This window comes from Sminthopsis crassicaudata, chromosome 1, assembly GCF_048593235.1.
Source record: "Sminthopsis crassicaudata isolate SCR6 chromosome 1, ASM4859323v1, whole genome shotgun sequence".
NCBI classification, from domain to species: domain Eukaryota; kingdom Metazoa; phylum Chordata; class Mammalia; order Dasyuromorphia; family Dasyuridae; genus Sminthopsis; species Sminthopsis crassicaudata.
Window position 1 is genome coordinate 635,112,968 of NC_133617.1, and position 12,226 is coordinate 635,125,193.

The 12,226-nt window shown below is 38.4% G+C and overlaps 1 protein-coding gene across 2 annotated transcripts in view; it reads left to right on the top strand.

The window, feature by feature from the left end:
• The first annotated feature begins 9,789 nt into the window (after window positions 1–9,789).
• The window catches only part of RIC1 (RIC1 homolog, RAB6A GEF complex partner 1), a 135,897-nt gene continuing 133,460 nt past the window's right edge, over window positions 9,790–12,226 (top strand). For both annotated transcript variants that reach the window (XM_074282866.1, XM_074282867.1), the window contains exon 1: window positions 9,790–10,025. In XM_074282866.1, coding sequence (XP_074138967.1) covers window positions 9,882–10,025 — 144 coding nt within the window. In that variant the 5' untranslated portion in view covers window positions 9,790–9,881. The remainder of the gene's footprint in view (window positions 10,026–12,226) is intronic.

Consider the following 12,226-nt stretch of genomic DNA (forward strand, 5'->3'; position numbering starts at 1 on the left):
GGAGATGCAGTCTTCAAAAAACAAAACAAAACAAAGAAAAGTTTTCTTGTGCATTTATAACATAAAATCATAGTTCAACTTATTAGAATTTCATGAACATAGATTGTTTTGGGGAATAGCTCAATCACTGAGAAAAGATGTGGGGAAAGTGCTGGACTGGTAACGATATCTGAATTTTAAAAAGGTTCTTTTATTAACTAGTTATATTATGTTATGTAAGTCATTTTCCTTTCCTATACTTATGTCTTCATATACCAAAAAGGAATTGATCGGATTAATTTCTAAGGTCTCTTCTAGTTTCAGAGACATAGGAGTTACATGCTTAATTGTGAGTTACTGCTTAAAGAGACTATAGCATCACTTACAAAGACTAATTTTTATTTAAGGTTATCAGAGCAAACTTCCTTCTAAATTCTTTCTTTTTGTTTTAAACTATTTTCTTCTCTTTTACTAAGACAAATTATGGTAAATTCTCAGCTAAAAGAGATAGTATTGATTTTGAAATGTTTTATCTATTTCATCATTTAATGAAGAGTATGGGTAGATGATCTCCATGATCTTTTCTTACTTCACCATAGTATGACATATGGCTCTTATAAATAATGCTTCTTAATCATTGATGAATTTAGTATAAGAATAATTATATATAGAGGGAGTCTAATCCACCCCCTCCAAAGAGCAAGCAGATGATTTGAGGACAATTAAGTAGCCCAGAGGAAAGAACTCCACCCCACTGAGAAATAGGTCACAGTTTAAGTCATGGACAAAGAGAATAAACAGGATGCCCAGTGGAGTCAAGCCTATGCTCAAAGGGTAAACAAATGTAAGGTCTGGGAAATAGATAGGAAAAGAAGTTTGTATCTTGGTCCTGATCTAGAGAAGTTTACAATTAGCTAGGGAGAACATCTTGAAAAGAAAAGTAGCAGGCATCAGTAAGATGCCTATTTGTCTCATAAACTCTGCTCATTTAAAAAATTTTTTATTTTCCCCCAATTACCTATGAAAATAATTTTAACATTCTTTTTAAGTTTCAAATTCTCTCCCTCCCTTCTTTTCTTCTCCCCTCCTTGAGTTGTTAAGCAACCTGATATTAGTTATACATGTTTTTACCAATTAAAAAAAAAAAATGGCATTGCTGTGCTAGCGTTCTATTCTTTGATTTGCTACAGCATTATTACTATGGTTTAGAACACAAGAAATCCTAGGTGCTTCCCAAAATATTATTTATTTTGTATGAGATGTAAGTCACATAGGATTTCAAATATTTTGAGTTGAAAAATGTGTTTTCTGTTTTAGAGAAGATCAGCTATTCCTTTACAGCATTATCCCAGAGGGCACAAAGATTTTTTAGTAACACAGGAAAAGCTGAGCAGGATCCACCCACTATTTATATACTATATGGCTGGGTTTTAATGATCCCTTGAGATTTTCCAAAAGTCTTAGTCCTTACCAAGAGTCCTCTTTGGATAATTCTGAAAAGGAAAGAAAAAAAGTTTAAAAAAAAAGAAAGAAAGAAAATATTCCTGGAGCATATGAACCATATAATTTCACTAGATTAAGGAATTCCAAAAATACTGATGTCAAGGACGTTCAAGTTCTAGCATATTCTTGTGGAGACCTGCAAGTCCCCTTTCTCTTCTGTTTTTTTCTTTAAACCCAAAAGATAAAATGAAAGGTTAGGGGGAGATTAGGAGTAAAAATTACATATATATATATTCATAAAATTCTTTCTACCTTTTATCAAATTGCTAGAACAGAAAGCATATTGGATCTGGGGAGGGAGGGGGACAGACAGACTGGGCTTAAATTTCAGTTTTGGTACTTATTATCTGTGTGACTGACCAAGTGCCCTTCCTTCTTTGAACCTTAGTTTTCTGTATATACCTCCCCACTTTCTACATATTTTCATTCCACCTTCTAGGCTTTAAAAGCTATAAATTTGCTACAGAACAAAAGGTTTAACACAAAGAAGAAAGAAATATACAGTCTTTAGTAACCATCTATCTGTCCTTTTTGTACACATGTCTATATAAAGAGCAGGTATCCATTTTGATAAGACAATGAACAAAGACTTAGAAGCAAGCAAAACATTTGCCTTTTTCCCCCTTAGTATGTTCTGATATTTTTTCTTTATAATTACAGTAGTGGTTATAATGCAGTTACACAAAATCCAGGAAAATTGTTTCACTGTTTAAAGTAGCTCTCATGCAATGAAGAGCCATGGTATGTAAATCAGCATTTTATTCATGATCTAAATAACAGTATACTTGTTTACCTAGATGGGTTATATGTCTGAGTTTTAAATGACCCCTTGGGATTTTCTAAAGGTCTAATCTTTATCAAGAGTCTCCTTCAGATAATTCTGAAAAAGAGAGAAAAAAATTAAAAACAAGAAAATATTCTTGAGAGCATATGAATTATGTAATTTCACTAGATTAAGGAATTCCAAAAATATTTATTAATCTCAAGGTAGCTCTAGCTATAGCATCTTCTGTGAAGATCTGCAAACCCCTTTCTCTAGGGTCCAGGAAGATTGAAGATAATAACAGAGAATAAATAATGATCCAGGTTTTAGTCTCTTTAATTAAGATTTGCTTCTTTATCATTAAAAAACAATTATAATAAACATGTAGAAATACACCGTGTCTTTTGTGTGCTTTTGAAAATATGAATCATGTAAAAATTTCAAATTCTTTTGGACATGTATTCTACTGGTCCAAACTTTTTTTTTCCCTTCATTAAAGCTTTTTATTTTTCAAAACATGCATGGACAATTCATTAATATTAGCCCTTGCAAAACCCTGTGTTCCAATTCCTCTCTTCCCTCTCCCTTTGTTCCCCCCCATCCACCTTCCTCCATGCCCTCCCCTATATATGTTCAATATGAGAAATATCAAACAGGTTTTTCTGTTCATTAGGTTTACACAAAGCTTGAGTTTGGTCTATAATCAGTTTTATTTTTTCCATGTATACTTTTTTCCCTTTTAAACTTACTTTAGAGATATAGTCTATATGTTTAATGTAGTTTTGAACATGTCATGTAATCTGTATGTCTATGAACATGTCATTCCTCTGATCAAAAAATTTTAGTGGCTCTCTATTGATTCTAGGATAAGTTGTAAACCCGTCAGTTTGGTATTTATAGTCTTTCACAATCTAGTATTTTAACTTTCTAATTTGCTTTCACATATTCCATTTCATTCATTCTATGTTCTATGTTTTAGAAATACACTTGACACTGAAAAATCAGATATCAAGGAAAATTTATTAAAGAAAAATTTTAAGGAATTGTCTTCTGGTCAGAAGTGGGCTCCTCTCCTCTTCTGGAAGAGGAAGCATTAAGCACAGAATCAGAAGCTTTATACTTGTTAATTTGGCACAGCCCTTTCCTTCAGAGAATGGATTGGTCTGTTTTCTTCCAGATTACAATCTTTCTGATCTGCCCACTATATGTTTCCTCCTAAATATATATAAACATGTCATACATCTTTTGTCATACATCCCATGTTCAAAAAGGCAGAAAATTCCTCCTCTGGGAAGTGTTGTTTAATATTCAATTAGCTTATTAAGCAGGCCCAATAGTGATTTGGTCACGTCAGGTCACTGACCCCAACTATTTAGGGCTGAATTGGCTATTATCTTAAGTTTGTGGTTTTCTCAAAACCACAAGACTGTGATTGGCTGAATCCTCCTGAAACTTCCTAGCTCCCCAATTCCTTGTTTGCTCAAGGCTTCTATAGATCACTTAATTTTTCTGTGAATCTTTACCTCCCTTAATCTCTCATATTCTGAAAACCATTATCTGTAATATTCTTCTCTAAAGTGTAATGTTCTCTGGGAGCAGGTTTCTTGGGGGGCTTCTGGAGGCAACCTTAGTTTCAGTTGAGTATAATTCCCCAAATGCAGCCAGGAATTAAAGTCCAAATCCTTTATTGTCTCCTTCAAAGTCTTATCTCCTTCACTTGGGGCTCCGATAGTTTTTCTTGAGGCCTTCTGTAGTCTTGGTTCCAAGAGTTTAAGCTGCCTTCTCTGGCTTCTGAATCTCCTCGACTGAATCCTAGCTGAGGCTCTGAGAGCTTCTAGTGGGCTTATCCTTTCTGGACCTGAAAGCTCTTCCTTATATGTCCCACACTGAGTATACACCAATCATTATATCTCTAGGAAACCATTATTTGTTGTAGGATTAAATCAATGCTAAACTAGATTTAACCACTGTCTCCTCAATTCCACTTACTTAGCATCTTGTAAGAATCCTAACAACTATCCTATACTACCTTGAAGCTGGCAACACTCTATAGAAACGCAGCTTTTCAGTATTTCTCACATAGGCCCTCTTGATGTCTATAATATATAACATTAAATATCCTACCTCAATGCTTTTGTATAGAATATCTTGCATACCTATAATCTTCCTATTGCTTATTTTCTTTTAGAATTCCTAGATTACTTTAAGATTCAGCTCAAGAAACATTTTATACAAAAGGATTTTACTAATTCCCTTAACTGTTAAGTCCAACTCCACCCACCCTTAATACCTTAAAAATTACTTTGTTTCAATTCTCTACATATTTTGTATTTGTGTGTCTATATACATGTTGCTTCACACCGGTAGGAGATAAGCATGATAGATCTAGAGCTAGGATGGACCTTAAAAGTCATTATATTCAATTCTATTGATTTATAGATGAGGCAAGTGAGGCCAGAACTCAAGTGACTTGCCCATAGTCACACAGCTAAGTATAAAAGCCAGAATTTGAACTCACATCCAGTGACATCAAGTTCAGGACTTTCTTCATTGCATTATGTTATAATGTTAGCTTCTTAGGGACAGAATCTGTTTTGTTTTTATCCTACCTATCTTGTTCCTTTTGAATAAGGTATGTTCTTCTATCCCCTAACATAGTGCTTTATGCATAACTATTATATGGAACTGAATTGACATCAGACCAGTACAGTAATTTCCATTGTCTAGTCTGTAGACTAATGAAAATTCTACACGCCAATTTTTGTCATTCTAATGAAAAAAGTTGCTCACTTTTTTTTTTTTTAAAAGACAGTCCTATTTATTAAAAATTGTCTAAAAGTTGTAAGAACTTTAAGACTAGGATATTTAGATGCCTATGGGGAACCTGGCTATACAATTTTTTTAGTGTAGTACAATTTGCATGTAGTCATAATAATAATAATAATGATACATATTTCTATAGTACTTGTAAACCTTTTCTCCCCACAACTCTCTGAGTCATGACTGAAAGCATTAATATCCATATTTACAAAGGAAAAAAAATTGAAATATTGGCTGACAGTGACATGTCATACTTGATGATGACCACCCATTTCCAGTAATTCACATGAAAACCAACTATTCTAGAAGAAGAAAGCATTGCCACTATGGGAATGGTAATAATATAGTTGCACAATGCAGTTGTTTTATTGTTTAAAATGGTTGCAAGCAGTGAAGTATCCTGGTGTGAATTTTTAATTCTTGAACTAAAAAATGAAGACCTGAAGGTTAGATTGCTACTTGTTGGCTAATAGCTTATATTTATCAATATATAGTTAAAAAGGACTATATTATGTATCGTTTTGAGCTTCACCATAAAACTATGATAGGTAGCTTAAATTGCATTATTGCCATTTGAAGATACAGAAAATAAATCTTAGAAAGATTAAGTGACTTGCCTGAAGTCACATAATAAATTAAGCCCAGATCTGAAACCTGGCCTATCTCTATGTCCACCGGGATTCCTGTATTCTACATGTTGCCTTCAATATAACATGTACAAAATATGATTTCAATTTTTTCTTTCTTTCTTTTCTTCTTCCTTCCTCCCCTTTTATCCCTGCCTTCCTCCCTCTCTTTTTTCTATTCCTTCCCCTTGTTCTCCCTTTCTTTTCTCCTTCCCTTCCTCCATTCTTCCCCTCCCTTCCTTCATTCCTTTCTTCCATCCTTCTTTTCTTCCTTTTTTCCCCTCTCTACGTGGCCATTAACAGAAAACCCAATTTTATTGATGATTACAAAAGTGCTTTGATACTCTTCTGACCTGAGCTGCTCTAGCCCTCCTTAGGCAGCCTAGTAGTTTCACACATTGAAGGATTACCACATTGGTTCTGAGTTTACTTTGACCTGATTTACCTCAGAGTTCCCAAACTCAAGTGAATTCAAGTGGGGATTACAGGTCTGTGCCACCACCCCCATATTCAATTTCCTTATGTCTGTTATGATGAGCTTCATGTAAAATGTTACTATTTAAGTATGTACTTACAAGAATTTTTATTAAAGAATTCACAATGGAAAAAGCTACAAAAGCAAATTATTTCAATAAATTCTTAGAAATCATAAAGCAATGAATATTTAAGCAACTATTTTTTGCCACTAAATGGCTTGGCCACCAGAGGGATGTATTTGAACAGTGGCAGAACATTCAAAAAAGATATTTAATCCCTTAAGTGGTGAAGATATCCTAAAATGTTTGCTATCTCTTGGTCTATATATACCTGTGGTGTTTATACCTATGATCTTCATCAGAGAAGGAAGCTCTGCAACTTATACTGGTTTTTAACAAACAACGACGAGTTAATTGGTTTTTAATCATAAGGCTTGGTGACAAAGAGTATATAATTATCAGCTCTGCCAAAAATGTCTGGTATCTGAAATAATTAAGAATCTGTTTATTTTCAAGGCTCATCTGAACATTCTGGGGACATAACCTTTTGTTTATTACATATAATACATTTCCCCTGGATACCAATAAAAATGCCTAATTCTTTTATAAAAGTTCTTAATTTATTTCATCAGCCAAACTTTAACAAATATTCATAAAACACCTATTTTGGTCAGGTACTATGCTACAAAAAAGATACAAAAACACAATAGTCACTGACCTCAAGAAATTTATATTCTACTAGGAGATATTACATGTTTACAAAGAAAAAACACAGAATATGTACAAAATAAACATGTATATTACCATGAATAAAAATGCATGATAACTAGGTAAAGGAGAGGAAGGAAGTATAAATCAGAAGATGGTATTTGAGTTTATCCTTGAAGGGAGACAGATGTTGCAAACAACACTCATATGAAAGAAAAAATTTTTAAGTATAGAAAACAACGTGCAAATAGAGATGGGAGATTAGATATTATACATAGTAGACCAGTTTGATTAGGAGAACAGAGTTAAGTGATGAAGAATGATGGGAAAAGTCTGGATCCAAATGGTGAAGGGTTTTAAATGCCAAACAGTTGAGCTTGTATTTTATCCATAAGGCAAGAAAAAAACATAGAAGCTTCTCGAACAGGTGAGTGACTTCTTGAGACCTGAGCTTTAGGAATATCAATTCAGAAGCTGAGCGGAGGATAGATTTGGAGAGAGGAGATAATGGAGGAAGAGAACCTATTAGAAGGAAATATCTATTAGGAAGCTATTAAAGTAATTTCAAAGGAGTTTAAAAGATCCCATAAGAATGAAGAAAGGGGACTACAAAAGATATGGCTACTGTTTGGATGTGGGAGATGGAATGAGAGCAGATCAAGTTGGCAAAAAAGTAAAAAGGGCTCAGAGAGAAGCTTGAAAGACTCATGCATAGTTGGTAGAGCAAGGGTGATAATCCTGCAAGTGGGACTTGAAAGATAAGTCTGTCATGGAAAGTAACCCAGCTAAAGAAAAATTCCCCCCTTCCAAGTGAGTTGATCATTCTTTTAAAAACTCAAACCCAAACCATCCAGTCCTGCATGGGTCTTTTTTTTTTTTTTAATTAATTTTATAATTATACATTTTTTTTTTGACAGTATATATACATGAGTACATACATTATCGGTGAATGTTAGTGCCTGCAGACTCCTTCCATGGGGGATATTATGTCATTTAATTTCTCACAGCCTCAGTCTGCTTGTCTGGACACAAATAGGGTTGTTGTGAGGATCAAATAAGAAATAACCCTAAAGAACAATACAAATATCATTATACATTACTCTCCAGTTACTTCTAATCTTGGACCAATGCACTGACCTGATAGACTCCCCCCTCTTTTCTTTTCCCACTCTCTTTCCATCTCATCAGCTCACCTGGATTTGATTACTATGTTGATGACATTTCCAGTCTCTTGAGCTACAGTTCTGCATCAACTACCTATTGGGTCAGATCAACTTGTCCTAAACATATTATCTTTCTATGTCACAACCACTTCTCTTGGGAGTTTTCCTATTTCTCCGATGCAGCCACCATGCTTCCAGTCACCCAGGTTCATCATCTCAGTGCCGTACTTAACTCCTTACTTACATTCAACTCTCTAAGATTGTCTTCCATTTATCCTGTATCTGTGTTTGTCCATAGCTATTTATGTATGATCTCCCTCCTTAGTCTGGACTGGTTTTATCCCCAGTACTAACTGCAGTACTTGGCACACGGCGGATATTTGTTAGTTTGATTTGACTTTACATATTCAGTCACTTACCAACATTTGTTATTACTTCCACACAACATCTTTTCCCTCCACCCTTCATTCGGATTCTGCCTCAAATCCTCCATCCCTTGGGGGGAGGGGGGACCTGCCCACCAGATCGGCCTTTCGTCTGATCCTCACATCAGGCATCTATTTCCTGCGCTTGAAATGCAAGGGTCATCTCCCGCTCAATCTTCCACAGACTTTTCCCTAACTTCCCTAACGATCCCTTCCCACTCCTGTAAGCTAGCATTACTTTGGACATACATATTTACCACTTCTTTTTCTAGATAAGCTGTAAGACTCCCCGAAGGCATTTTTTAAATGAGTGTTTTTGTATTCTTTGGGTCAAGCACATAATAAGAGTCAAATAAAGTGTTCGCGATTTGATTCGGCCCCCTAAGTTTTCGCCCTAAGCTCTCCGCTGCGCTCTCAAAGTGACAGGAGGTACTTCTGCACGCGTTCTACCAGTGAGTCAGTGCAGGAGAGATCCCGCCCTCTCGTCCTTCCCGGGTCCCCACCAGAAGATCCCAGCCACGGGAAGGAGGGGAGCACGACGGAAGCCGCGCACCGCCGGCAGAAGTTTGCTAATTACAGTCGGATAAAATCTCGACCTCATCCGGGTGCTGTGCGCTCGAGTTTTTTCCTCTTATAATCTGCAGTGTTATTTTCCTCTCAATACTCCTGAAAAGTATACTAGTAGTTCGAGGTTTAACCTCACTTTACAGAGAAAGAACACGGAATTAGAAACCAATAATTTATTAATGACCTACAACACACTAAACACCGGGGAAAGGAAAAGAAAAAAGTGATTTACAAGTTAGCACGAAGCGCAAGCGGCCTGAGGATACGGACAATAGCGCATGCGCCCTGAAGCCTTCAGGTCGAGGGGCCTACTCGCGAGACTAGCAGGCGTAATTCCGAGAGGCGGGCACACGGGAGAACGCACGCACTCACCTGCTTCCCCCCACGTTGCCACTCCCTCCTCGCCACTACGCCGCTTAAGGCGTGCTGACGCACCGAGCGGCCGAAGGAAGGGGCGGGGCCAGGGGCGGGTCTCCGGCGGGCCCCCCCTTCTCCCTTCGGCCCGCCTCCCTTCCTTCCTCCCTCCCTCCCTCCCTCCTCCCCATCCCCTTCCCTCTCCTCCCTCTCCCCCTTCCCTCCCTCCCTCCCTCAGTCAGCCCCGTCAGCTCCGGGGAGCGAGCGTCGCGTCGCGTCGCGTCGGCCTGGCCCGACCCGGCCAGCGGGCAGATGCCCCGAGCAGCCACCGTCGCCGGTGCCGCTACCGGTGTGGGAGGCGGGGGTCCGGCCCCGAGGGGCTGAGTGTGAGAGGGGGGGTGGGTGGGGGTGGGGAAGGGTCCAGGGAAGCAGGGCCGGCGACTCGGCGGCGCAGAAGCGGCGGCAGCGAAACTGCGGGGGCCGGTTCGGGGTGAACCATGTATTTCCTGAGCGGCTGGCCCAAGAGGCTGCTCTGCCCCGTGGGGAGTCCGGCGGAGCCTCCCTTTCACATCCAGACCGACTCACAGAGAGCCTTCTTCGCCGTGCTGGCCCCAGCCCACCTCAGCATCTGGTACAGCCGAGTAAGTCCCGGAGGGTACCCCGCCGCCAGCCCCGGTTCCGTCCCCTCCTCCATTGTCTCCTCCCCCTTCCCCCTCCCTAAATCCCTCCGCGGCCGGGATCCCTTCCTCCCCCCGCTCTCGCCTGCCCCGGGACTAAGTACCTACCCCCGAACTTCTGAGCCCTCCCTCCCACTCCGCTCCTCCCCGAATCCCTCCACGACCCCCTCCATCCCCGCCGCTGCATTCCCCTAGCCCACGCATCTTGCCTTTCCCTGTGCTAATTTTCCCCGCGCACCTCTTGCCCTCTATACCTGCTTAAAGGAGAGTCGGGGAAACTCCCAGTTCCCTCCTCCCTTTTCCTGTCTACCTCGTCCTACTGGGGGATGGACGCTAGGGAGAAGGGGGAGGAGGCGGAGAGGGAATATCCCAAGCTGGACTTTAAAAAAAAAAAAAGTGGTTCTTTGCTGTCCTCGGAGACAGCCACTTTTAGGAAGGCTCGTCGGTGCCAACTCAGCTTGCGCCCACCCTGCCTGAGCTCCGACTGTGTGGTACAGAAACACTGGCAAAGTCCGACTGAACTTTTTTCTTTTTCTTTTTTTAAGCCGTTTAAAATAAATGGCCGGGGGACATACACCCCCAGCTTCCTCTGCAGTGGGATTGGAGTTGGGTGACCCTTAGCTGGGTGGTGGAATGTCAAATAGCAAGCATTTTCTCTCTGGCAAAACTTTGGTGTTGAAAACTGCGACCGGACCTCCTTCTCCCTCCCCTCTCCCCTTTAAAAAGGGCTGGTTGATAAATATACAGATGTTTAAAGTTCCAATTTTTTTTTTTTTTCCTGAGCTCCTTTTGCCTCCATCTATATATTCTTGACTTTTATCTCTAGATTTTTTTTCTCATAGGAGTGATAGTAGGTAGGAATCTTATTACTCCAGCCATTCCTTAATCCTAGCCCCAGAAAAAGAGTTTTTAAAGGAAGATGTACAAGTTATTTTTTCCATTTTTTATGAATTTTAATTATTTATGTACTACTTACAGCTTATTGTCATGGTCACATGAAACAAGTTTGAAAATAAATCGTGCATGAGATTTTCCTCTCCCAATCTCCCAAGCTGCTATAGGGTTATTTTTCGAAATCTAGAGGTTAAAAGACTACTGAGAGATGTGCCATTCTTTTTATTTTATTTTAATTAATTTATTTATTTTTCTGGAGGCACTACCCAGCAATGTCTGGAGTGGTGTTAAACATTTAAACTTGCTAAACATTTAAACTTGCTAAACATTTTTTTTCTTTTTGAAGATAACTGAACTGTGTGCAGATAGGCTATGATTTCTTGTCATGTGACCTTGTGAACCAACTGGCCCAATTAAGTTAATACCAGAAATCTCTCTATGTTACCATCTAAGTGTCTAATGCCCTTGACTGTCCTCACGGTGTGGGAAGATTGGCTTTGGGATTTTGGTAATGCTGATACACTTCATAATTTGTTACATCAAATATATGATTATTTTTTCAGTCTTTTGTCAGAAATAACAGAATAAATAACATTAAAATTTTTGAGATAGGAATTTTCTGAGCTTGATTGGGTTTGTGAATATGTATTCTGTTTATACTGATTGATGTGCTACTAACCAGAGTAAACTTCAGTTTAAGCACTTATGTTGCGATTAGCATTTTGAATAACAATGATTTTTTTTTTCAACCTAGATTTAGGGCTGGAAATGGATGATTTTATTCATTCTGATACTCTCATTATACTCTTGTGGAAACTGAGGCCCAGAGAGGTCAACTATATTTTAAGCAGATTTTTAGATTAAAATGGAGCCCAGTCTCTATATCTTATCAAATGTAGACAGAAATAATAATTTGGACTCTGTTTAAAAAACAAACTTTTTTTTAATTTAGAATTTTGCTAGAATGTGATAAATTGCCGTTGTAATATTTGGACTGCACTACTTTTGTTTCATGTTAAATTACATGTCCAGTTTAGTATTAGATAAAATTAATATGAAGAGAGTCCTGAACTATAAGGCACTTTAATCACACTCTAAAATGGATAGCATTCTAGGATTGTCATCAGCATAATTCCTTCCAGCATTGCTTTTCATTAAACATTTCATGGTAATACACAGTTAATTAATTTGGAGGAAGGGTACTATATAAATTCAATAATCTAGTACAGGCAGAAAATAACTCCCTTACAAATAAATCTCTGCCTCCCTTT